The sequence below is a fragment of the Oncorhynchus mykiss genome, chromosome 2 (assembly GCF_057628025.1).
Source record: "Oncorhynchus mykiss isolate SJ-2025 chromosome 2, ASM5762802v1, whole genome shotgun sequence".
NCBI lineage: Eukaryota > Metazoa > Chordata > Actinopteri > Salmoniformes > Salmonidae > Oncorhynchus > Oncorhynchus mykiss.
In genome coordinates this window covers 60,007,208-60,034,592 of record NC_143023.1, presented here as the reverse complement: position 1 = coordinate 60,034,592, position 27,385 = coordinate 60,007,208, and the positions used below count along the sequence as shown (strand labels likewise).

Here is a 27,385-nt window from a genome sequence, read left to right as displayed (position 1 = left end):
CCTCCATGCCACAGCTCTCCCTCCAGGTCTTGTTCAAGCAGCTGGGGCAGGAAGACACATTTTCACTACCAAGCACTGTTCCCATATTCCAGTGGGTCAACCCTGTCCTTTTCAATAAAAAAGCCTGTATCCAGAAGTCATGCCAAGGACACAGAACAAAAATACAATTTGGCTCCCCAAACATTCAGCCTTCATGGACGATGACCTACTTTGCTCCCCATTCCAGGAACAAGAGGTACAAGACACAACTTCCTTTGTAACCCGAGCTAGGTTTCAAGATCAGAAAAAGCTGTTTGGTGCCAACACAGAATAGAATACCTAGGCAATAATGGGGTACTCTCTCTTATCAGGCCACAATCTCCGACAGTGACTCTCCCTGCTCCACAGGTGGCGATCAATCACGTTCAAGACGTGCCTCAGAGTGCTGGGGTTGATGGCGTCCACCACCTCAGGAAGTACCTCTCGGCATACTGAGGATGAGAGACTTCCAGTGCTGGGTGTCTGTGTACACGGCATCACCTGAATCTCCAGATCTCAATCTCCCTTGATATTCGTTACTGGTACTCCCTTAAAAAGGTTGTGGCAATGAGGAAAGTGGTGACGAGAGATGTGTCAATCATGGGCTGGGGCACAGTTCATGAATGAAATGCAATAAAACGGAGTACGGACCACACAACTCTGCATTGCTCACAAATTACCTTGAATTGCTGACAGTGCTTCTTTCACTGAAACTTTCTATCCTTTCTTCGGAATAGTCACGTCTTTAAGGACAGACAATACAACTGTAGTGGTGTACATCAACTGCCAGAGTGTCACGTCCACAGAATATCTTGACAGTGTGTGTAACAGAGCACACCTACTGTCCCTACGCGTGACTCATGTCCCAGATGTACTGAACGTAGGAGCAGCGTTATTGTCTAGAGAGAATCCCCATCAATGGGACAGGAGAATCTTTCCCCAAGTCAATCAAGCAATCAAATGCATTTATAAAGCCCTTTTTTACATCAGCAGATATCACAACGTGCTATACAGAAACACAGCCAAAAACTCCACACAGCAAGCAAAGCAGATGTGGAAGCACAGTGGCTAGGAAAAACTCCATAGAAAAGAAAGAACCTAGGAAGAAACCGAGAGAGGAACCAAGCTCTGGAGGGGAGGCCAGTCCTCTTCTGGCTGTGCCGGGTTGAGATGAGTATATGGCCATTAAGACTAGATTGTAGTGGTGGATCAGATCACTTCGCATCGCAAGAAAACGTGCACTGCCCATTGTTCTTTGCGCTAGCAGGAGACACACCACTGGGGGTGGATGAGCTGGCAGACCATTGGCCAAGGGTGTTGCTTACACTTTTCCTCCCCTAAGGTTCCTGCGGGACCTTTTGGACAGAGGGAAGGCTTTCACCAATGTTAGGGTCTATCTAGCTACTAACTTGGTCTGTCATATAGGCTTGGACAAGAACACGGTAGGAAAACTGGATATTTGCAATGAGGCTTGTTGGTCATCCCCTCATACTTTTATGAGGTTCTACCGACTAGACATCACTGCACCTTCAATGGAGCATACTGTCCTCAGTGTTGGGGTCTCTGAGGGTTGATACGTTGGGACTACCGTGCTTCGGAGAGTATGTGGAATACGGGAGTTGGCCCTATCCCACTGTGAGATGTCTAAAAAAAAATAACAAAAGAAAACTTTAAAAGGTCACTGGTTCTCTGATATTAGGAGTAAGACATCTCACCACATTACCCGCAAGAATGTGAGGAAGTTCAGCGTGTTCGAGAATGATCAGAGGGCAGGCGAGTGGCTCTTTAGTACGAAGGGGCTCCTCATTCACCAGTCGACGTATATGATTGGTTATTCAAGCTACTTAGGAGATTCTGGAATTCCACTGTGAGATGTTAGATAATATCAGAGTACCGGGGTTACGCAAAAATAACTTTAAGTTACCTAGAAATAAAGTCAAATAAAATAGAATGTCACATGCTTTTTAAACATGTGTCGACTAACAGTGAAATACTAACTTTCGGATCTTCAGAAAAAAACAAGAGGAATAAATACACAATGAGTAACAACTTGGCGATATACACGGGGTACCAGTACCGAGTCATGTGCAGGGGTATGAGGTAAGAGATAGATACTGTATATATACAGTAGGTAGGGACAAAGTGACTAGGCAACAGGATAGATAAACAGTAACGTATGTGATGAGTCAAAAGAGAGTAAAAAAAGGGTAAATGCAGATAAATAGTTAACCAAAAGCAACCAAGACTAACTATTTAGCAGTCTTACGGCTTGGGTTCAGGGTCCTGTTGGTTCGGGACTTAGTGCATCGGTACTGCTTGCCGTGTGGTGGCAGAGAGAAGTCAATGACTTGGATGGCTGGAGTATTTTACAATTTTTAGGGCCTTCCTCTGACACCGCTAGGTATAGAGGTCCTGGATGGCAGGGGGCTCGGCCCCAGTGATGTACCCTCTGTAGCCCCTTGTAGTCGGATGTCATGGAGTACAGGAGGGGACTAAGCACCCTTGAGGTGCCCCCAGGTTGAGGTTCAGCGTAGAATATGTTTTGTTGCCTACCCTCACCACTTGGGGGCGGCCCGTCAGGAAGTCCAGGATCCAGTTGCAGAGGTAGGTGTTCATTCCCAGGGTCTTTAGCTTAGTGATGAGGTTTGAGGGCACTATGGTGTTGAACACTGAGCTGGAGTCAATGAACAACATCCTCACGTAGGTGTTCCTTTTGTCCAGATGCAAAAGGGCAGTGTGGAGTGCAATAGAGATTGCGTCATCTGTTGATCTGTGGCGCGGTATGCAAATTGGAGTGGGTCCAGGGCGTCTGGGATGATGATGTTGATGTAAGCCATGACCAGTCTTTCAAAGCATTTCATGAATACAGATGTGAGTGTTACAGGGCGAAAGTATTTCAGACAGGTTACCTTGGCATTCATGGGCACAGGGACTATGGTGGTCCGCTTGAAACATGAAGGTACTGTGTTAGTTAAGGCGGTTGCCAGCTGGTCAGTGCAAGCTGCCAGAACAGCTTCAATACGCCTTGGCAGAGATTTTACAAGTGTCTGAATTCCCTCATTTGATGTTTTGTTGGTGGTTGAAAATGCTGTCTCAAGGGCCGCTCCAGAATCTCCCATAAGAGTTCAATTAGGTTTAGATCTGGTGACTGAGACACACACACACACACACACACACTTTGAACCACCTATGCTCCTTTTCAACCTGGTCTCAAAGCATTTCATATTATTCTGTACGTAAACCCGAGACACACCATTTAGTATGATACTGTATGTCGTTTCATATGGCATACATTCATTTGTTGATGTCCATCATCCATTTCATATATGTTACGAATTACAATTTGTATGATGTTACAAATTGCAATTCATACAATATGTTAAAATATTTGCAAAATGTACAATATGTTACAAATTCCATTTTGTTTTGGTTAACGTAAGCAAGGCTAGGGGTTAAGGTTAGAAGTAGGGGTTAGCATACACACTAAGAAGGGTTAGCATACATGCTAAGTAGATGCAAAGTAGCTAGAGAGTAGTAAGTAGGTGCAAAGTTGGCCATGATGAGATTCGAACATGGAAACTTTGTATATTTGTTTAGATTATATATACACACAACCGTTCAAAAGTTTGGGGTCACTTAGAAATGTCCTTGTTTTTGAAAGAAAAGCACATTTTGTCCAATAAAATAACATCAAATTTATCAGAAATACAGTGTAGACAATGTTAATGTCTACACTGTATGACTATTGTAGCTGGAAACGGCAGATTTATGGAATATCTACATAGGCATACAGAGGCCCATTATCAGCAACCATCACTCCTGTGTTCCAATGGCACGTTGTGTTAGCTAATCCAAGTTTATCATTTTAAAAAGGCTAACTGATCATTAGAAAACCCTTTTGCAATTATGTTAGCACAGATGAAAACGGCTGTTCTGATTAAAGAAGCAATAAAACTCAACTAGTATTTAGACTAGTTGAGTATCTGGAGCATCAGCATTTGTGGGTTCGATTACAGGCTCAAAATGGCCCGAAACAAACGCCTTTCTTCTGAAACTCGTCAGTCTATTCTTGTTCTGAGAAATGAAGGCAATTCCATGCGAGAAATTGCCAAGAAACTGAAGATCTTGTACAACACGGTGTACTACTCCCTTCACAGAACAGCGCTAACAAGGCTCCGGTGATAACCAGGTGTAGCAGAGGTAAGGTGTTGGGACAGCTTTATGTAGCCCCTTAATTGCACCATTATAGTACAATTAAAGTATTGTTTAGTGCTGTGGATTTGCTGGCATGCATCTAAAACATATATTTTTTCCCCCCACCAAGATTTACGTGCTAAAATCGCCACTACATGCAAGTCGTTTGAATGGAGGCATCACTACCAGAGATAGCCAGGGATGAGCTCTGAGCATAGGCATGCAGGCTGGCCCTTACTGCCAGCTCACCCATCAGCAGCTCCCAGCTCAGAGGTAACTGGTTTGGATGTTGAATGTAAATCGTTGTCTGTGATATTTGAAGGATATAATGTGTGTCTGGTAGCCTTTTCCCAGATCTGCCGTCTTGCTAACTCCTATAGTCCATGTTATGCCAAACATGTTTGACAATGATCAAAAGAGTTGGCAAGATGGGACTAAGATAAGGGAACAGGCCATTTATATGTTTGTATTATGTTTCTCAAGGTGACTGTGTTGAGGTCATTATGAGAAGCCTAGTGTATCCTTGTTATGTCCCCTCTGGATGTGTTCTACGAGGGGCCCATTTCCATCAAGGAGGTTACCTTTTGCTCACCTCAATGACAACATCAAGGAGCAGTTCCTGGCAGAAACATGTGCCAAGTTTGGAGAGGTGGAGATCTTCACCAGCACCAGGAAGGCTAAGGACACGGTCAAACACCTGCACAACATCTCATGGGCAACATTGTTCACACTCAGCTGGATATCAAAAAGGCAAGACTTGGCTTTATGTCTGTGTGGTTTGAGTGTTGGGAAAAAACGTATGATTAATATTGAAGCACAGAGGAGTTTTATGGAGACATGAGAAATGATTGTACTCAATATTCCGGGCCTTTGTCAGGGAGGTGGGCCTTGGTCAGGGAGGTGGGCCTTGGTCAGGGAGGTGAACAAGAACCTGATGGTCACTCTGACAAAGCTCCAGAGTTCCTCTGTGGAGATGGGCAAACCTTCCAGAAGGACAACCATCTTTGCAGCACTCCACCAATCAGGCCTCAGTAAAAGGCACATAACAGCTTGCTTGAAGTTTGCCAAAAAGCACCTAAAGGATTCTCAGATGAAACCAAGAGTGAACTATTTTGCTTGAATGCCAAGCTTCACGTTTGGAGGAAACCTGGCACCATCCCTACGGTGAAGCATGGTGGTGGCAGCATCATGCTGTGGGGATGATCTTCAGTGGCAAGGAATGGAAGTCAAGTCAGGATCGAGGGAAAGATGAACGTAGCAAAGTACAGAGAGATCCTTGATGAAAACCTGCTCCAGAGTGCTCAGCACCTCAGACTAGGGCAAAGGTTCACATCCAACAGGACAACGACCCTAAGCACACAGCCAAGACAACACAGGAGTGTCTTCGGAACAAGTCTCTGAATCTCCTTGAGTGGCCCAGCCAGAGCCCAGACTTGAACACAATCAAACATCTCTGGAGAGACCTGAAAATAGCTGTGCAGCGACACTCCCCATCCAACCTGAGAGGACCTGCAGAGAAGAATGGGAGAAATTCCCCAAATACAGTGTGCTAAGCTTGTATCATCATACCCAAGAAGACTCGAGGCTGTAATCCCTGCCAAAGGTGCTTCAGCAAAGTACTGAGTAAAGGGTCTGAATACTTATGTAAATGTGATATTAAAGTTTTTAATAAAAACCATTTTTTTGCTTTGTCATTATGGGGTATTGTGTGTTGATTGATGAGGGAATTATTCTTTTTTATATCCATTTTAGAATATGGCTGTTAACAAAATATACGTTTCAACACAGATCCAAAAATTGCTTGCACGAGCATGAGAAAAACTAAGTATACAATTTATTTCCATCGCTTTTCCCAACCCATTTGAAGGTTTCTAAAAACGCAGCAATCACCTTGGTTTAGGATGAGCTTCATTACCATCTCAAAACTTTTCAGGAGAGTCAAACCAAAACCTTGTAGACGCTTCATGCAAATGCCAATTTTGGTTCAGTATTAACTTTTGTATTGGAGGTATTTAGAGATTCATCCCATAAAAGTAATGGATTGTAAAAACAAAAAAAAGGGAAGACATTTCTAGATTGGCCGGTACATATGAAAACTGACCTGCAAAAAAACCCCATTATTTTAATTTCAGCAGGAAAGAGAGAATAATACGTTTGGGAATCGTAACAGGTACACTAAGTGACAGAAAAGAAACGAGCGCAGCACAAAACCTAAATGATTCATACGAGCCTATTTGTGTGATTCTGTATTAGTTATACATTTTTTTTGTAGTGAAATGTAATGCGGAACACTTTCGTAGTGTCAATCATGAGTGGATTACAATAAAAAGTTCCTTGACGCAGCAGCTGCTTTAAGAGCTTCCATGAGTCAATGACTGGCAAAAAGCATACACTGATCCTACCCATGGGAATCTTTGTCTTCCCCGTCACTGAATAAGCACATCGATGGAACACAACTATGACACCGCACTGTTACTCTTATAATAAATTACATTTTGAAATTGTGCAAAGACAACAGCTGTGAACATACTAGCATTGAAAACATTTGAGTCAATTGTGGCTTACAATTCTAATAAGTGGACTCCATATGAACAAAATTACTTTGCTAAACTAGGATCTCTTTAAGAAAATCAAAAAGGTACAAAAAAAAAAAGTAGGGTAGGAAAATAGTGTTATCTTGCGTCAACCAACAATATGAGGATCCCGTCCGATTGTTTATCATCTCCCTTTCTTCACCGGGAACATACAGTCACATTTAATAGTAACGCACCAATGAAATATATCCCAAATAAAATTGCACATGGTTAATCCAGCAGATACCGTACTGCTTGAACCTGCTGTTATAGAGCGTCTTTAGGCTGTCATAAGCATAACATAGCAGCAATGTACAGTGTTACTCCTTCGGGCTAAATGTTCAGAACGTTGGAGACAAATGTAATGTAAAGAGCTGATAAATGTATAAGACTCTATTCTTGAGGACAGACAATCATATCAATATTACAAAATGTGTTTCTATCTGGAAGTTCTGTGACATTGCACCATCCTGAACCATCCATCAGGTGTCGTTGGTGGTAATAATACATTGTATTAGCTGCAAGCAATCTTGCAGCGTAGGGTCATATACAGCGGTAGTCAGCCTAAGCATCTCAGCTTATTACCATTAACAGTTATGACTTTTCTATTTATTTAACTAGGCAAGTCAGTTAAGAACAAATTCTCATTTACAATGGCGGCCTATCCCGGCCAAACCCTAACGACGCTGGGCCAATTGTGTGCCGCCCTATGGGACTCCCAATCACGGCCGGTTGTGATACAGCCTGGAATCGAACCAGGGACTGTAGTGACGCCTCAAGCACTGAGATGCAATGCCTTAGACCGCTGCGCCACTCGGGAGCCCTTATAACAGACTATATAATTGATGTCATGCTTTTAACGGTGATGCGAGCGTTCTTTGACAGAGTTCCAGGAAAGTGTTCACAGAGACTCTACAGAGGGTATGTGGAAAAAAAACTTTACAGATTAAATGAACAAGGTATTGCACAGATTAATAAAAAAGGCAACAATAAATATACACCAAATTCATGGAACATTTACATTACAATTTTAGTCAGGTTTTGGAAGATTTTAGGATCAGTTTAGTGTCAGTTGTGCTCAGGTGGAGGGGGAGGAGAGACTTAACTAGTCATCCCATTCGTCATCATCTTCAAAATCCTCTTCGTCATCATCATCATCTTCATCTAGGAAATGACAAAACAAACTTGTAAACAAAGCATATATGTACATCTTTATTTTGAGGGAAACTGGCAATAACACAATTCAGATGAGTACTTCAATCTCTTGTCGTCTTGACAACTGCTCACCAATGCCTGCTCGGCACAAGACTTTATTCGGACGTTAAATTAAAGCCTAGGCATTAACTCAGGGAGCTAATGTATGTCCTCAGATCTCAGGCAACGTTTTTCCTCAAGCGAGTGCTGTTAACTGAATCACTTCCATCACACTGACAGTGGGCACCAACCTGAGGAGTGGATGGCTTTGCTCCTCTTCTGCATTACTTCCATAAGTGCCCCCACTATGCCTGCCGAGGGTGCTGGTGTAGGGGAGCCAGAGTCTGGGCCGTCTGGTACCTGACACGCGCGCACACACACACAGTTATAAACATGGAAATGCACACAAACATACACAGGCAAAAATGGTACACTTACAGTTTTGAGCTGGATGCCCTGCCGTATCTGGTCGAGCAGCGCATCGCGCCCCACAGTGGTGGCCGGTGGTTTGGAGACCGGTGCCTCCACCTTCTTCAGCTGGGTGCCCCCACGGATCTGCTCCAGCAGGGCCGACTTACCCCCCGTGCCCTGGGGTGAGCGGGACAACGGCACACCACAGTCCAACTCTGGAGGGGGCGGGGGTCCAGGTGGGGGTGGTGGAGGTGGTGGTGGAGGGGCTCCACAACCGGAGGGTGGTGGTGCTGGTGGGGGAGGTGGTGGTGGGGCCTGGGGTGCTGTGTTGGCATGCAAGGGTGGAGGAGGTGGTGGTGGTGGCTGGTGGTGGCCCCCTCTGGTGGGGGGCGGGGGTGGAGGGGGGGTTCCTAGGGCACCAGGCCTGGATGGTGGTGGTGGGGGAGGTGCCGAGGTGGGGGCCCGAGAGGGTGGAGGTGGCGGGGCACCCCGGCCACCTCGCAATGGTGGTGGTGGGGGAGCTGGGCCCGAGCTGTGGGGCGGGGTAGGGGGAGGTGGGCCTCCCCGAGAGGGAGGGGGTGGTGGGGCTGTGTGGGACAGAGAGGGAAAGAGAGAGAAGTCAGTTAAGGAGTCGCAATATTCCATCCAGCAGGGTTCAAATTACTGGGGTGCACAAGAGTACTGCACGGTCCCAATACAAATCACAGTTCTTTCACTTAATAAGCACTGAAAATGAATGTTGTTTCCAATTATAGGTTACCCCCAAGAGTTAATGTGTCATTCAAACCCTGTCATCCAGATACTCTGTTTCAAAGCACTCCAATGCACAGCCAAAACAACTCCCAGCACAGCGATGTGGCATTTAACATCCAAAATCAAACAGTGCTAAAAACTAAAACACTCTACCACAACTCTCCAATCCATGCTTGATTTTCTGAGTCGAGTAGTAGAATACCTGGATCCCCATTAAGATTTTTTTTAATTAGTTAGACTTCTGGTATGTTCAACGTTCAAGAGCTCAGAAATTCACTTCTGGCAACATTTGACATTATAGCCTTTCAACTCTGTTAATTAAAAATTCAGACAAACCACAAGCTAGTTAGCTTTATCCGGTCAAGCATGTCAAAGCTCACAGTCAACACCTGAGGCAGAAACACACTAACCACAACTCTATGGAAACACACAGTCAGTTACCCACCACACCACCTGCACGGCCCTGGAAAAATAACACATAATTAAGCCCCATCTGGCTTGCGCCATCTCATTACCAGTGGAGTGCATTCTCAACAAGGAAGTTCATCACATTCACAGTGGGTGGAATCCTTAATACTTCGAGATACACGGAACTCAGAGGACGGTTTAGGTGAGCTCACCTTGCCTACGGAGCTCGTTCTTGACGGCCTCCACCCCTCCTTTCTTTTCGATGAAGTCGTAGATGACCTTGGAGGTCTCCTTGTCTTTGAGTTGTGCCTCTGAGATGCCACACATGTCAAACAGGTTCTTCAGCTCTGGGTCCAGGTTATTCAACTGGGACAGAGAAAGGGGGACAGAGAGAAAGACCTGGTCAGGACAATCCAAAAAACAGACACAGGCTAGCATCTGTGATGTTTTGTAAAGGGCTACAAAGACGCTGTACAACCATGGCCTAAAATAAAAAAAAATGCAATGGCAATATCATTTAACTCAGAAAACTTCATTTTGAGCACACAATAATCAAATGACTTTGTCAATCTAAGTGCCATCCTGCCTCCTGGTGGAATAAAAGGGGAATTAACCCCAAGCACACATCAAACTCCACAAAGAAATGGTACATTGAACACAAAACCAACATTTTGCAATGGCCATCTCAGTCTCCGGACTTGAAACCCATTGAAAACCTGTGGTTTGAATTTAAGAAGTTAGGCCACAAGAGCAGACAAAGGATATCAAGGATCTGAAAACATTCTGTATGGGAGGAATGGTATGACCCTCCCAACATGTTCTCCAATTTCATAAAACCTTTTTGAAAAAGGCTGTGTCATTATCCTCTCAAGGGGCGGGTGCTAGAGCCCCAATAAATTTGACCAATATACAGTGCCTTGCGAAAGTATTCGGCCCCCTTGAACTTTGCGACCTTTTGCCACATTTCAGGCTTCAAACATAAAGATATAAAACTGTATTTTTTTTGTGAAGAATCAACAACAAGTGGGACACAATCATGAAGTGGAACGACATTTATTGGATATTTCAAACTTTTTTAACAAATCAAAAACTGAAAAATTGGGCGTGCAAAATTATTCAGCCCCTTTACTTTCAGTGCAGCAAACTCTCTCCAGAAGTTCAGTGAGGATCTCTGAATGATCCAATGTTGACCTAAATGACTAATGATGATAAATACAATCCACCTGTGTGTAATCAAGTCGCCGTATAAATGCATCTGCACTGTGATAGTCTCAGAGGTCCGTTAAAAGCGCAGAAAGCATCATGAAGAACAAGGAACACACCAGGCAGGTCCGAGATACTGTTGTGAAGAAGTTTAAAGCCGGATTTGTATTCAAAAATATTTCCCAAGCTTTAAACATCCCAAGGAGCACTGTGCAAGCGATACTATTGAAATGGAAGGAGTATCAGACCACTGCAAATCTACCAAGACCTGGCCATCCCTCTAAACTTTCAGCTCATACAAGGACAAGACTGATCAGAGATGCAGCCAAGAGGCCCATGATCACTCTGGATGAACTGCAGAGATCTACAGCTGAGGTGGGAGACTCTGTCCATAGGACAACAATCAGTCGTATATTGCACAAATCTGGCCTTTATGGAAGAGTGGCAAGAAGAAAGCCATTTCTTAAAGATATCCATAAAAAGTGTTGTTTAAAGTTTGCCACAAGCCACCTGGGAGACACACCAAACATGTGGAAGAAGGTGCTCTGGTCAGATGAAACCAAAATTGAACTTTTTTGGCAACAATGCAAAACGTTATGTTTGGCGTAAAAGCAACACAGCTGAACACACCATCCCCACTGTCAAACATGGTGGTGGCAGCATCATGGTTTGGGCCTGCTTTTCTTCAGCAGGGACAGGGAAGATGGTTAAAATTGATGGGAAGATGGATGGAGCCAAATACAGGACCATTCTGGAAGAAAACCTGATGGAGTCTGCAAAAGACCTGAGACTGGGACGGAGATTTGTCTTCCAACAAGACAATGATCCAAAACATAAAGCAAAATCTACAATGGAATGGTTCAAAAATAAACATATCCAGGTGTTAGAATGGCCAAGTCAAAGTCCAGACCTGAATCCAATCGAGAATCTGTGGAAAGAACTGAAAACTGCTGTTCACAAATGCTCTCCATCCAACCTCACTGAGCTCGAGCTGTTTTGCAAGGATGAATGGGAAAACATTTCAGTCTCTCGATGTGCAAAACTGATAGAGACATACCCCAAGCGACTTACAGCTGTAATCGCAGCAAAAGGTGGCGCTACAAAGTATTAAATTAAGGGGGCTGAATAATTTTGCACGCCCAATTTTGTAGTTTTCGATTTGTTAAAAAAGTTTGAAATATCCAATAAATGTCGTTCCACTTCATGATTGTGTCCCACTTGTTGTTGATTCTTCACAAAAAATACAGTTTTATATCTTTATGTTTGAAGCCTGAAATGTGGCAAAAGGTCGCAAAGTTCAAGGGGGCCGAATACTTTCGCAAGGCACTGTAACTAGTGATTCCAGGCTATTGTGAAATAGTAGAACCTGCTCTAGCCAGCTGCTTTTTTTCTCAGTGACAAAAACATGAAGTTCTATTTTTTTGTTGATATCGAATGACTACACAAGCAGGATATCAAACTGGCATAATGTTTTAGGTTACACCGGCAAGTCAAAAAAAATATTTCCCAGGATATATTTTTTTAATTATAAATCTGATTATTTTGCATGGAGCTTTGGGAAGCTAAAAAGGATAGATAGCTTATATGTTTTGAGCCAGGCTAAAGCTAGCTAGCCACTACTAGCAAGAGTTACAAAAATCTAAAACGTTGCTATCGCCCCCTTGTGATTGGGAAGTTACCAAATGGTGTCCACTGCTCAAAAAAATATATAATTCCACCCAGGCACGTAGATCATCAGAGTGAACTTTTACGTTGACGGTGCCCATCTTAGAGTGATGGACTGTGCCACCCCTGCGGCCTCCGCAATGTATTAGACCACTGAGACAGACGAGGTGTCAGGGAGGTGTCTCGTGTGCCACGACTAAAAACAAATATCTTCACCAACAGCCTATCGTCCAAACGATAAACCAGTCAACTAAATGGGGTCAGCCCTATTATATATTACACAGTGCCTTCAGAAAGTATTCACACCCCTTGACAACCCTTACAAAACAAGTTTTTGAAACTGCAGTAAAAGTAACTGCAGTCAACTGGTATTTTGGACACAGTGATTGCAGAATAACTGCAGTTATTGCATTATTGAGGTCTGGGCTTTGACTAGGCCATTCCAAGACATTTAAATGTTTCCCCTTAAACCACTCAAGTGTTGCTTTAGCAGTATGCTTAGGGTCATTGTCCTGCTGGAAGGTGAACCTCTATCCCAGTCTCAAATCTCTGGAAGACTGAAACAGGTTTACCTCAAACATGTCCCTGTATTTAGCACCATCCATCATTCCTTTAATTCTGACCAGTTTCTCAGTCCCTGCTGATGAAAAACATCCCCACAGCATGATGCTGCTATCACCATGATTGACTGTGGGGATGATATTCTCAGGGTGATGTGAGGTGTTGGGTTTGCGCCAGACATAGCATTTTCCTTGATGGCCAAAAAGCTCAATTTTAGTCTCATCTGACCAGAGTACCTTCTTCAATATGTTTGGGGAGTCTCCCACATGCCTTTTGGCGAACACCAAACATGTTTGTTTATTTTTTTCTTTAATCAATGGCTTTTTTCTGGACAATCTTCCGTGAAGCCCAGCTCTGTGGAGTGTACGGCTTAAAGTGGTCTCATGGACAGATACTCCAATCTCTACTGTGTAGTTTTGCAGCTCCTTCAGGATTATCTTTGGTCTCTTTGTTGCCTCTCTGATTAATGCCCTCCTTGCCTGGTCTGAGTTTTGGTGGGCGGCCCGCTCTTGGCAGGTTTGTTGTGGTGCCAGATTCTTTCCATGTTTTAATAATGGATTTAATGGCTCTGTGGGATGTTCAAAGTTTTGGATATTTTTTTTTATAACCCAACCCTGATCTGTACTTCTCCACAAATTTGTCCCTGACCTGTTTGGAGAGCTCCTTGGTCTTCATGGTGCTGCTTGCTTGGTGGTGTCCCTTGCTTAGTATTGTTGCAGACTCTGGGGCCTTTCAGAACAGGACAGAACCATGTGACACTTAAATAAAGTCCATCTGTGAGCAATCTAACTAATTATGTGACTTCTGAGGGTAATTGGTTGCACCAGATCTTATTTAGGGGCTTCATAGCAAAGGGGGTGAATACATATGCACGCACCCCTTTTCCGTTTTTTATTTTTTCTAATTTTTTGAAACAAGTTATTTTTTCCATTTCACTTCACTAATTTGGAATATTTTGTGTATGTCCATTACATGCAATCCAAATAAAAATATATTTAAATTCCAGGTTGTAATGCAAAAAATAGGAAAACCGCCAAGGGGGTTGAATAATTTTACAAGGCACTGTATGACCTTCTTAAAACAATTCCATATGGTAGCTTAGTAGAACCCCCCTCCCCCAGCTTAGACAGGGTTTAGACTGTATAGCGTTTTGTTCAAGTTAGGAAGACGCATAGAGAGAAAATGCATGAAAATCAACTAATGTTCCATTCATTTGCGCTTACCTCGGGTCGGAATCAGGGAATATGTGCTTAAGCCAACTTCTCTGACAGTTGTCTGAATGGCATGACAAAGATTGTCAGATGCCTAATTGTTAGGTCTAATATTGGCAAAAACACTTTTTTGGTGACCGAGCAGAAACATTGAGTTTTGGGCAACACTCCCAAACATATGTGTTGGTGATGATTGATGAACTGCAGAACACAGGTATTCTTTGAGGATCAACTGACTTATGACTTGCGCTACTGAAGCATAGCTGCCCAAAACAGTGACCAACAATTTTCCGGAATATTCTGGGTTGCAGGAGAGGCTTGTATGACGGCATTGGATGCATGATAAATATGTGCTGTATACAAATGAGGCCATTGTGTGGGTCAATCATGAGTCGACCACACAGGTCACCATTGTGTGCCCATGAAGGATCCGGTGTGTGTGTGTGTGTGGTACTCACATCGAAGCCTGTGTTTGGGTCCCAGCCCACATGGCCGATGTGCCTGAAGAGAGACAGACAGGGATGAGAACATACATACACGTGTACCCACAAGCAAGCCGATTCACAAACGTGTGTGGGTGTGCATTGCAACAATCACGTGCAAGCACAGACACTCATGTAAGACCACTCACTTGTGCGCACACACACAAACACACAGAGAGGGGCAATTATGAATGCAGACAAACACAACTGAGCCATTGAAAAGGTTCTCAAGATACAAAGAACACCCTCAAACATGAGTGACAAGCTCAATACGTTACACAACTTCAGAGCATACATTCAGAAAAACTCCCGCTGCGCTACATCTCTCTACACAGACCCGTCTGAAGTGTAATCTCGACGGAAGTGTGGTCCACTCACTGGAAGTTGCTGGGGGTGCCTATGTCTGCCTTGGTGAGCTTCTTCCTCTTGCACTTGACTTTCTTCTCCTTCTTGCTGAGGCTGCTGTGCAGCATGTTGTTGATGTGGTGTGGCTGGGGAAGCTGCTGTTGAGAGTTGTGGAAGCGCACATTGTTAATCTCTGGGTTCTTGATGTCCACTGTGGCCATAGGGAGAGCCGGGCCTATAGACGGAGGGAGAGATGGAGGAAGAAAATGAAAAGCTTCTAAAACTAGCTCAGAACCACTGCTGGGAAGCTCAGAAGCAGTGTTTCTCTCCTGAAATGAGGTGGAGTCAATCCAAAAGGTCGTCCTTTGATTTCTTAGCATACTGGACAAGTTATATTACACAGGCCAGACAGATCATACACAATCATTTTAAATATTAATAATTTTAAAAAAAGAAACATTTAGTTTGCATACTTGACTGGTAGTAAAAAGACAACTGTATAACTTGGCCTGTGTTGTGACTATGGTAGTCTCTGAAGTCCATCAATATTGCAATCTTTAAAATGTTTTTAAATATAAATATATATAAACAAGGGAAAAAGTTCAAGACTGAGCAAGACAGCTAACAATGAAGGACCACACACAATAAAACAGTCTTTCAATATATTTAGCACTATTTCAAAATAGTGTACAGACAACAAACAATAGAGGGCACCAATTGTCTATACAAATGCCAAGGCCTTAGTGAATATCATCTGTAGAAGCTGAAAACCAGCATGTGCCAAACAAAGTCGGTACAAATTCCATTAAAATTATAATTCAAAGTTTTTACATTTATGAAAAACATTGATGCAATTATGTAAATCATGTGCATTAATTGCTTAATTCAATAGAATTTAAATGGGATCATGGACATGAACTCTGACTGACCACAACCCTACCGTTAAACACCGCTCTCAGCCAGCTTTTAATCCTCGGCTCCTCTAGCACCGCACACCCCTCATTTGCCTCTTCATCATCCTCTTCCTCAAAAGGACAAGGGCGGGATGGACATGAACTCTGCATGACGACAACTCTACCATTAAATACCTCTTTAAACCAGCTCTTAATCCTCGGTTCCTCTAGCACCACACCCCCCTCCTTTTCCTCTTCATCCTCCTCCGCTCTCTCTTCCTCAAAAGGACAGGGGCAGGAAAACAGCATATAAAGCCCATCCACGAGCAGCACTGGACACCCAAGCAGACCCAACCAGTCTCCCAACTTCAACTCACTGTCCAATGACTCTGTTAACGACAGGCTTGATAAAGAGGTTGTGCAATACATCCTTGTGCCATTCATATGATAGTGTTGGGTAGACCAACCGACTGGCGAGGCTCTCAGACTGCCTGTGGCTACACAAAGGAATAGCACAGCACAACTAAAGAAACGGTGACAGAATCAAACTGGCTCAAAGACAGTGCTTGTCCTCCCATTGTGTGTGTTTGTTCCTTATGTGACATCAGTCATATAAAAAAAAGGGGGGGGAAAGGAGCTTTGGACAACTTTAGAGCTGGAAGCCATGTTGCTGCTTGGACAATTCAAATATACTCATGTTGATCATCTGTTGCCTGGTTTAAAATTCTGCTAATTCTTTGGACTGTTAATGGTAGAAATTACCCAGGAGGCACCAACATGGCTGCTATAAAACGTACACGATGTTGTCTAGGAACATTATAATAATGACTTCTGATTGAAACTGCAATGGCCAACAAACAGAGCTACGGTAGTTCTGTGAACGACTCTTGCATGAGGAATAACCTTACATGAGACCTAGGTTAGGCTTCAGTTCAGCGGGATAACAGTCTTATGGCATGCACATGATTCGGGTTTAACCCCAGTTAGTCACACAAACTCTCAATACATGGTGTGGTCAAAACTCCCCCCTGTCCCGGCATTTGACTACACTCCTCGAGTCCATGTTAATCTCCACAATATGCAGATGGGTCAGACATAAATCAGTAATCTACAGCTAATCCCAACCAAATCCCTGGATTTCCTACAAATGTTAGAAGTCTCAGCTATCGACGAGGACTTTGAAAGCTCCTTCGCCATGAGACATGTTTACCCTCATTATTGTACATCACCGGAAGCTTTCAATGGAAAACGTGCAACAAATCCCTGTAGTGGTACCATACAGAGGGTTGTCTTTGGCTGTATGAAAGTCAATGATTGACAGATAATGTCAATGGTTGTCCAGTCCATATTAGGGTTCAGAAACCTAATAAATGTAATGATTAAATATCACAAATATTAAAGCGCATACGGTCAGCATGACAGTGAATTATGACAAGGAAAAAATTATTGGGGGAGGGAAGCAAAAGACCTCAAGACTTCTCCATCATGGTTGACAACTCCACGGTGTTCCCATCCCAGAGTGCAAAGAAGCATGGATTGACCCTGGACAACACCCTGTCATTCTCTGAAAACATAAAAGCGGTGACTCACTCCTGCAGGTTCATGCTCTGCAACATCTTTAGAGTATGACCCTTCCTCACACAGAAAGCGGCGCAGGTCCTAATCCAGGCACTCGTCATCTCCCGTCTAGACTACTGAAACACTGGCTGGGCTCCCTGCTTGTGCCATCATACCCCTGCACCTGATCCAGAACGCCGCAGCCCGCTTTGGGAGAACCTGGGAATGTTGAACACGCCACCCCGCTCCTCTGCACAATCCACTGGCTTCCAGTCGAAGCTCGGAGACACCACAAAACCAGAGTGCTTGCCTACGGAACAGTAAAGGGAACTTCTCTTCCCTACCTTCAGGCTCTGCTCAAACCCTACAACCCAACCCGAGCACTCTGTTCTGGCACCGTCGGTCTCTTGGCACTCCCCCCTACGGGGAGGTCTTGTCCCGCTCAGCCCAGTCAAAGCTCTTCTCTGTTCTGGCACCCCAATGGCGGAACCAGCTTCCCCTGACGCTAGGACAGCAGAGTCCCTGTCCATCTTCCGAAAACATCTGAAACCCTACCTCTTCAAAGAGTATTTTAAATGTGTGTATACACATGCATCTACACCAATACATTTGATTTTGCTTGACTGATTATAGGAGAACTACGCTTTTAAATTGTAAAATAACCAAAGATTCTGTTTTAATAAAACATGTTGAAGGTCAAATTTGGACTATACAGATTGGTACAAATCAAAGAATGGACAACATACCATTTGCAGGGTCACATCTTTTCTCTGCAAAACAAAATGGGAACAATTATAATTTCGCAGCCAATTCAAGTGGGCTTTGGCACAGCTATCAGAGCGACAGAGAGTGTCGATGGAAGTGTTGAAGGACAAGCAAAGTGTCTGGAAAGTGTTCAGAGTGAGTTTATGAGAGTCAGATGGACAAAAGGAAATGCCATGGAAGTCCATGGGAGGTTGGAGGTTGGAGAAAATACCAGTTCCATTCAGATCCTGGGGGCCAAATGCAGTTAACTCAGGAAGAGAAGGATGCATTTTCACTAGTTCAGAAAATATGCACAAAAAAAAGACAAGAAGTACTGGAAAAACAGTGCATAATGAAAGCTAGTGTCCCTACCATACCATTACAGTAGACCCCTTCCCTGCCCCACGTCTGAAAGCACACTCCTCACAGCAAGAGCAGCAAACTTCAAAGGCCGGCATGGAGAGAGAAACAGAGAGATGTAGAGAAGCCAGAGAGGAACACCACTGCAGCCTTTAGCGCAGAAAGACCCTCTTCTGTTTTTACTGTACAGACAGAAACCGTGCCTTCGGAAAGTATTTAGACCTCTTGACTTTTTCCACATTTTGTTAAGTTACAGCCTTATCCCAAAATTGATTACGTCCTTTCCCCCCCCTCAATCTACACACAATGGGAGTTTTTTTTAAAGTGTTTGCTAATTTATTAAAAATAAAAACATTTACATAAGTATTCAGACTCTTTACGCAGTACTTTGTTGAAGCATCTTTGGCAGCGAATACAGTCTCGAGTTTTCTCGCGTATGACGCTAAAAGCTTGCCACATCTGTATTTGGGGAGTTTCTCCCATTCTTCTGCAGATTCTGTCAAGCTCGGTCAGGCTGAATGGGGAGCGTTGCTGCTCAGCTATTATCAGGTCTCTACAGAGACGTTCGATCGGGTTCAAGTCCGGGCTCTGGATGGGCCACTCAAGGACATTCACAGACTTGTCCCGAAGCCACTCCTGCTTTGTCTTTGCTGTGTGCTTAGGGTCGTTGTCCTGTTGGAAGGTGAACCTTCATCACAGTCTGAGATCCTGAGCAGGTTTTCATCAAGGATCTCGCTGTACTTTGCACGGTTCATCTTTGCCTTGATCCTGACTAGTCTCCCAGTCCCTGCCGCTGAAAAACATCCCCACAGCATGCTGCCACCACCATGATTCATCGTAGGGATGGTGCCAGGTTTCCTCCAGACGTGACTGTTCGCATTCGGGCCAAAGAGTTCAATATTGGTTTCATCATACCAGAGAATATTCTTTCTCATGGTCTGAGAGTCTTTAGGTGCCTTTTGGCAAATTCCAAGCAGGCTGTCATGTGCCTTTTACTGAGGAGTGGTTTCCATCTGGCCACTACCATAAAGGCCTCATTGGTGGAGTGCTGCACTGGCCTCAGTGGTTGTCCTTCTGGAAGATGTTGCCATCTTCACAGGGGAACTCTAGTGCTCTGTCAGAGTGACCGTCGTCTTCTTGTACACCTCCCTGACCAAGGCCCTTCTCCCCAGAAGGCTCAGTTTGGCCGGACGGCAAGCTCTAGGAAGAGTCTTGGTGGTTACAAAATTCTTCCATTTAAGAATGGAGGCAACTGTGTTCTTGGGGACCTTCAATGCTGCAGACATTTTTTGGTACCCTTCCCCAGATATGTGCCTCAACACAATCCTGTTTCTGAGCTCTACGGTCAAAACCATCAACGTCATGGCTTGGTTTTTGCTATGACATGCACTGTCAACTGTGGGACCTTTATATAGACAGGTGTGTGCCTTTCCAAATCATGTCCAATCAATTGAATTTGCCACAGGTGGACTCCAATCAAGTTGTAGAAACATCTCAAGGATGATCAATGGAAAAGGATGCACCCAAGCTAAATTTCGAGTCTCATAGCATAGGGTCTAAATACTTATGTATATAAGGTGTTTCGGTTTTTTAGACTATGGCTGTAAGGTAACATGTGGAAAAAGTCAAGGGGTCTGAATACTTTCCGAAGACACTGTATATCACTGACTTTCCAACAGCAACCAGCAGGAAAAATTTGACACAGGGCTCAATTCCAAAACAATTCCTAGACTGTTGTTGACCCCAAATGAACCCCCTCGCAGATCTGAGTTACAAGATGGGTCTCAGGTAATAGAGGGATCGGCTTGGGATCGGGCCCTGTGGTCTTGTTAGTAGTAGCGCAGGAAGAGAAATTGAAGCTTCCTCCCCTTCCTCTGTCCAGAAGGTGAAAGGTTGAGGTGGTGAGAAAGCAGATGTAGAGTAGACTGAGCACACGGAGCCACTGTAGTTACCCGTTTTACGTTGGCGTCTGCCGAGTAGCTCGTTAAGTGCGGCTCTAAATCGCTTGGCCTCTTCCTCGCTAGCGAAGTTCAGGCCTACCTGGCAGTTCTGGAGATAGAGAGTAAAGAGAGATCAGTCTTTTTTTTAAGACACTGTCCTTGTGGGGTCCAAAAGCTTTCAAGCGGCGAGATATCATACTTACATCTCCTGCGAATGAAATGAAATACGACCTAGAGCTGTTGATTGAGAAGTTATTGTAGAGCTCCTGTTCAAACATGGTTTTCCCTTCCTTAACAGAGAGAAATAACATTAATTAGTGAACTGCCTTTTGGCAGCAGAGGGAATTCCTCAGGAAAGGGACTCAGTGTTAGGCTAGCTTCAACCATCCTTCATCTACTTCACTCACCTTGATGTCAAAGACCCTGATGAAGTAGGACCTCAGAGGGTTATCCTTGATCAGACAGGCCACTCCGCAGCACCTCTTCATCCAGGATGAGCTCCTGTCTGCCCCATACACCTGGACCACCGCTGAACACAGGGTCTAAGGACGAATTCACGGTGGGAGTGTTACAGCAAAGTGAAAACACTATAGTGACACATAGAGACAAAGAGCTTGTCAAATGTTTTGATAATAAAATGTGATTAAGAAGTGCAGCATTGGATTGCACATTATCGTCGGTCTTCACAAAACTACCTTAACTAGTGGAATGTCTCTAGGGGGAAATGTGTAAATGATGGCCATATAGAGGAAGAGGACCACATACACGAACAGGAAACACTGATTACTTGCCCCGAGAGCATAGTACAACATTTGCAGATAATACACCCTGAGAATATCTGATAGGGAATGATGACAGACATAGCCAGTGGCCACACAATCTAAAGCTTTGTTTGCTTCAAGGACACAGAGCGACCTGTGCCAATCACAAAACGAGATGAGGAAGAGGAAATACCATTCTAGCTCGCTTCCTCTTCAGTGATTTATTATTGCGGGTAGGAGAGAAAGAACATGAGGAAGCACTTCTCTCCTCAAACTCACACCTCATCATAACACAGGAAAGGTCATGGCCAGACCATAGGCCACTAGCCAGACCATAGTACATTGGATTTGATTAGTTAGGACACCCCAAAAATTTGGTTTTATTTTTTTGCCTGATTCTGTTTATTTTATCCCCCAAAATTCTGTTTTCCCCCTTGGTTTTTCCCCCCAGTTCTCAGGTTTCCACTCCCAACAAAAAGAGAGATGTTCTAAGTCCACAAAAATACTTAGATTAGGCTGGCAATAATATAGTGCCTATAAGAACATCCAATTGTCAAAAGTATATGAAATACAAATGGTAGAGAGAAAGTCCTAAAATAACTACAACCTAAAACTTCTTAACTGGGAATATTGAAGACTCATGTTAAAAGGAACCACCAGCTTTTCATGTGTTCTCATGTTCTGAGCAAGGAACTTAAACGTTGGCTTTTTTACATGGCACATATTGCACTTTTACTTTCTTCTCTAACATTGTGGTTTTGCATTATTTAAACCAAATTGAACATGTTTCAATATTTATTTGAGGCTAAATTTATTTAATTTATGTATTATATTAAGTTAAAATAAAAGTGTTCATTCAGTATTGTTGTAATTGTCATTATTACAAATATATATCAAAATCGTTCGATTAATCTGTATCGGCTATATTTGGTCCTCCAATAAATAGGTATCGGTGTTGAAAAATCGTAATCAATCGACCTCTAGTATACACACACACTCCAGGGATTTTCATTATGTTTTACTATTTTCTACATTGTAGAATAAAAGCGAAGACATCAAAACTACGAAATAGCACATATCGAATCATGTAGAAACCAAAAAAAGTGTTTAAAATATAAAATATATTTTGATTTGAATGATATTCTTCAAAGCAGCCACCCTGTGCATTTTTGACAGATTTGCACACTTTTGGCACTCTCAACCACCAATAAATCAGACAGTGTCACCAGCAAAGCACTAAAACACCATCACACCTCCTCCTCCAAACTCAACGGTGGGAACTACACATGTGGAGATCATCCGTTCATCGTCTCACAAAGACAGTTGGAACCAAAAATCTCAAATGTGGACTCATCAGAACAAAGGACAGATTTCCACAGGTCTAATGAGCATTGCTCGTGTTTCTTTGTCCAAGCAAGACTCTTCTTATTATTGGTGTCCTTTAGTAGTGGTTTCTTTGCAGCAATTCAACCATGAAAGCATGATTCACGCAGTCTCCTCTGAACAGATGAAGTTGAGATGTGTCTGTTACTTGAACTCTGTGAAGCATTTATTTGGGCTGCAATTTCTGAGCCAGAAACTCTAATGAACTTATCCTCTGCAGCAGAGGTAACTCTGGGTCTTCCTTTCCTGTGGGGGTCCTCATGAGGGCCAGTTTCATGTTTTTTGGCGACTGCACTTGAAGGAACTTTCAAAGTTGAGAAATTTTCCAAATTGACTGACCTTCATGTCTTAAAGTAATGATGGACTGCCTTTTCTCTTTGCTCATTTAAGCTGTTCTTGCCATAACATGGACTTGGTATTTTATCAAATAGGGCTATCTTCTGTATACCACTCCTACGTTGTCAAAACACAACTGATTGGCTCAAATGCATTAAGGAAAGAAATTCCACAAATGTACTTTTACCAAGGCACACCTGTTAATTGAAATGCATTCCCTGGAATGAGTAGGTGTCCACATTTTTGACTGGTACTAATACACACACAAAAGTTTTGGGTAATGTAGAAATGTCCTTGTTTTTGTTTTGAAAGAAAAGCACATTTTTTATCCATTAAAATAACATCAATTTGATCAGAAATACAGTTTAGACATCGTTACTGTGGTAAATTACTATTGTAGCTGGAAACAGCAGATTTTTAATGGAATATCTACATAGGCGTACAGAGTCCCATTATCAGCAACCATCACTCCTGTGTTCCAATGGCACGGTGCTAGCTAATCCACATTTTTCATTTTAAAGGGCTAATTGATCATTAGAAAACACTTTTGCAATTATGTTAGCACAGTTGAAAACTGTGTCCTGATTAAAGAAGCAATAAAACTGTCCTTCAGACCAGTTGAGTATTTGGAGCATCAGCATTTGTGGGTTCGATTACAGACCTTTCTTCTGAAACTCGTCAGTCTATTCTTGTTCTGAGAAATTAAGGCAATTCCATGCGAGAAATTGCCAATAAACTGAAGATCTTGTACAACACTGTGTACTATTCCCTTCACAGAACAGTGCAAACTGGCTTTAACCAGAATAGAAAGGAGTGGGAGGCCCTGGTGCACAACTGAGCAAGAGGACAAGTACATTAGAGTGTCTAGTTTGAGAAACAGATGCCTCACAAGTCCTCAAGTGGCAGCTTCATCAAATAGTACCCGCAAAACAACAATCTCAACGTCAACAGTGAAGAGGTGACTCCGGGATGCTGACCTTCTAGGCAGTGTTGCAAAGAAAAAGCCATATCTCAGACTGGCCAATAAAAATAAAAGATTAAGATGGGCAATAGAACACAGCTTGACCGTAAGAAGACCGTAAGAAGTGTCCATCAAGCCAATTTAACTTGTGGGAGGTGCTTCATGGGGTGAAATCTCTTCAGATTACCTCAACAAATTGACAACTAAAATGCCAAAGGTAGTAACTGCTGCAAATGGAGGATTCTTTGACAAAAGCTACATTTTAAGGACAATTATTATTTCAATTAAAAGTCATTATTTATTACCTTGTCAACGTCTTGTCTATATTTCCTATTCATTTTGCAACTAATTTCATGTATGTTTTCATGGAATAAGAACATTACTAAGTGACCCCAAACTTTTGAACGGCAGTATATATGTTGTTTTGTTTTATTGCTTGTGGCGGCAATGATTTAGCAGCAGTGGCCCGCAGCTGCTAAATTATTCTAGGGGAAACACTGTTAAACCACATCAGGAGACCACTTCAATTCAAGTGCAAACCAGTCAGAGACCATTGTTTGGTCAGCGATGTTTCTATAGCTGCAATCTATGTGATTGCAGAATTTGCAAAACAAATGGCCACTGGATTGATGCAAATAATCACGATATCATTCTGCCAGGTAGGAATAGGCTACTTTGTAGTTTAATTGAGAAGGTTTGCAGTCTGAAAGTGTACTGTATGTGCACAGAACACAGATAGGGGCATAAGTCAATCCAATTCAGTATGTTCTCATCCCCATGGTAGGAAAAAATGTTAAGGGATAAAAAGAACACACATCAAGCTATGGCTCTGTCTTACTAGACACTCAGCTTTGACTTACAGCAAATGGTGATATGTTATTTATTTAGACAGTGTACTGTAGGCTATAGTAGTCGTTCCACTGGGCTGCCATTTGACACTTATTGTAATCTAATGCAGCTTCTCAATAATAAACTGATTTGACTTTCACCCTTACAAAATACAATTGTAGTAAAAGTGCAGTAACAACAGTCAAATATTTTTGGATGCAGTATTTGCAGAATACTGCCCTCCGACTGCAGTTATACTGCAATCCCATAGAAATATTTTGTTTGTAAAGGGCACAACTACCTTCTTAGCCTTTAGCATTGGGGAAATAGTTGCTTCTTCCCGCAACGAACCTGTGTTATCTGTGTAAACAATGGCTCGTGTAAACAATGGGACGAAGCAAGGATAATATGCATGTTCTGAACATATTCCATTGTGCAAACACGGATTTGACAGCGATCGTTGTCAAATAAAAACAAAATACTGACGTGCAAACATGCCAGACTGCAGTGCATCAGTTGGTTGAGTAACGTTAAGTTGTCCATTTTATATCACACACTGTAGCGTTCAACCTTAACTTAGGTCAACACTATCGGTCATGTTTATTAATGATTACTGTTTACAGCCAAGCCAGGCGAAAACCACTAATACTCCAGAGGCACACGTTATATTTCCAAGCCAATTTCTTGACAGCAAATCCATCTGACAGGCAAACAGTTCTGCTTATCCAAACATCGTTCCAGCAAAGCCACGGAAAAAGATGCTGCAGCCAGGTTATTTCCTAACGTTAGCCTACATAACACTAACATTTAGCCTAACACGTTATTTTGCAACGGTGCAGGTAGACAAATTGCACTTGAACTTGAGAGCGTGGCATGGTCGTAAACAAGACAACTTACATTGCATTTCCTGCCCAGGTAGTTGAATAGGCATTCGTTCTCTTGCGGGGTGAGGAGTATGGAGCCAATATTTCCAACCCGCCGCTGCTGAGAATGGCTATTCATGTTCGTAAATAACTTCTCAATAAACAAAATTAACTGTTTTACTCTTGAACATTACATCAAATTGGTGCAGCCTTTGGTCGCCATGGCCTGCAACCGGATCATCTCATGACGTTGTTTCTAAGGTAGAGGTCTGCAAAATGAAATATTTCAGGATCCTGGTTGTTGGATAACAACCTCCATGACTAAACGGTGGGAACCCCAATCTTTGCAGAATGCAAATTCTAAACTTTCATTCGGAACTCCAGCTGCAACATCGATACATCCATCCAACATGGCAGTGTAAAGGAACAACCATTCCAATGAAGATAGGGGTCATGGAGAAATATACAAATACTATTCAATGGAAGGGCAGGGCTTTCCGAACGAAATTCATTTCCATTTAAAAAAGATGTTGCCTGTCGTCTTTAAATGTTCTGATGTTAGAATATAACGAGGATGCCAAAATATCCCGAACTATGAAATGGTCTAGCCCTATTTCCCAGTGGATTTTGTAACATGAATGCAGTATACTGAGGGGTTGCGCGTGGAGCTGGGCAGGGACTGGTGTTGGTTACTTATGAGGGAGGAGCTACTACTGTTGTCATATTTTTAAGAAGAGGGATACAATGTTACATATGTACAATATAGCCTACTTATTTACATTTTGGGCACAAATACTTTATATTTCTTATAATTGCGCTCCCTCTCACCCCCCCCCCCCTCCTCCCCCCTCTCTCAAACACACTGAGGTCAGTGAGTTCAATTGTTATCAATATGGATATTTTGGAGTTTTAAAACAAGTCCAAAAGCTATATCATAATTTGAACATGGGGGCATGACTAACATGACTCATGTTTTCAGGTTTAATGTCCTCTAGCCATTTTGATGTAATGTTGAAGAGTAAAGCAGTTCTTCAGTCACCCCAACAACTGAGCCTCAATACCCCCTGGGGTGTAGATTTGCATCAAAGTGCCCTCCATGTCTTCCATCCAACATATAAAAAGGGGAGGAAGAGAGATAGACAGATGGACAGACTAACTGAGGGGGCTGTCCTACCAGGTGCCACCTGGCCCTTGCTTAAACCCTGTCAATGAGGTATTAGCAAATCATTAATCTGTTAGGCTAGCAGCCCCTCGTGTGTTTGTTTGTGTTGTTAAAAAGGTATAAGTCAAAATGTCACATGTGCCAAGTACAAGATGTAGACTTTATAGTGAAATGCTTCCTTACGAGCCCTTTCCCAACAATGCAGAGTTAAAAAGTAAGACAAATTTGCAAATAAGAAGAAAAAAGTAACACAATAAAAAAAAAACAGTAACGACGCTCTATAAAAGGAGAACAGGTACCGAGTCAATGTGTGGGGGTACGAGGTACAGTTGAAGTCGGAAGTTTTGTGGAAAACCTCAGTTTTTCCCAAATCCTGACATTTAATCCAAGTAAAAATTCAGTTAGGATCACCACTTTATTTTAAGAATGTGAAATGTCAGAATAATAGTAGAGATAATGATATATTTAAACTTTTATTTCTTGCAACACATTCCTGGTGGGTCAGGAGTTTACATACACTCAATTAGTATTTGGTAGCACTGCCTTAAATTTTTTTTTTTTTACTTGGGTCAAACATTT

At 42.8% G+C, this 27,385-nt stretch overlaps 1 protein-coding gene across 2 annotated transcripts; it reads right to left on the bottom strand.

Moving 5' to 3' along the window:
• Positions 1-5,857: 5,857 nt before the first annotated feature.
• On the bottom strand, positions 5,858-26,325 carry LOC110501704 (actin nucleation-promoting factor WASL). 2 transcript variants are annotated; one of them, XM_036952003.2, is made up of 11 exons: positions 25,679-26,308; positions 20,920-21,054; positions 20,716-20,802; positions 20,525-20,621; positions 18,215-18,238; positions 15,052-15,253; positions 14,650-14,692; positions 9,764-9,917; positions 8,418-8,977; positions 8,231-8,339; positions 5,858-7,949 (listed from the first exon to the last, which is right to left on the bottom strand). In XM_036952003.2, the coding sequence occupies exons 1-11, from the start codon at positions 25,781-25,783 to the stop codon at positions 7,891-7,893; spliced, it is 1,575 nt and encodes a 524-aa protein (XP_036807898.2). In that variant the 5' UTR covers positions 25,784-26,308; the 3' UTR covers positions 5,858-7,890. The 2 variants fall into 2 exon arrangements, with proteins under 2 accessions (XP_036807898.2, XP_036807904.2); XM_036952009.2 differs by lacking the exon at positions 18,215-18,238 and having other exon boundaries at positions 25,679-26,325.
• Positions 26,326-27,385: the final 1,060 nt, after the last annotated feature.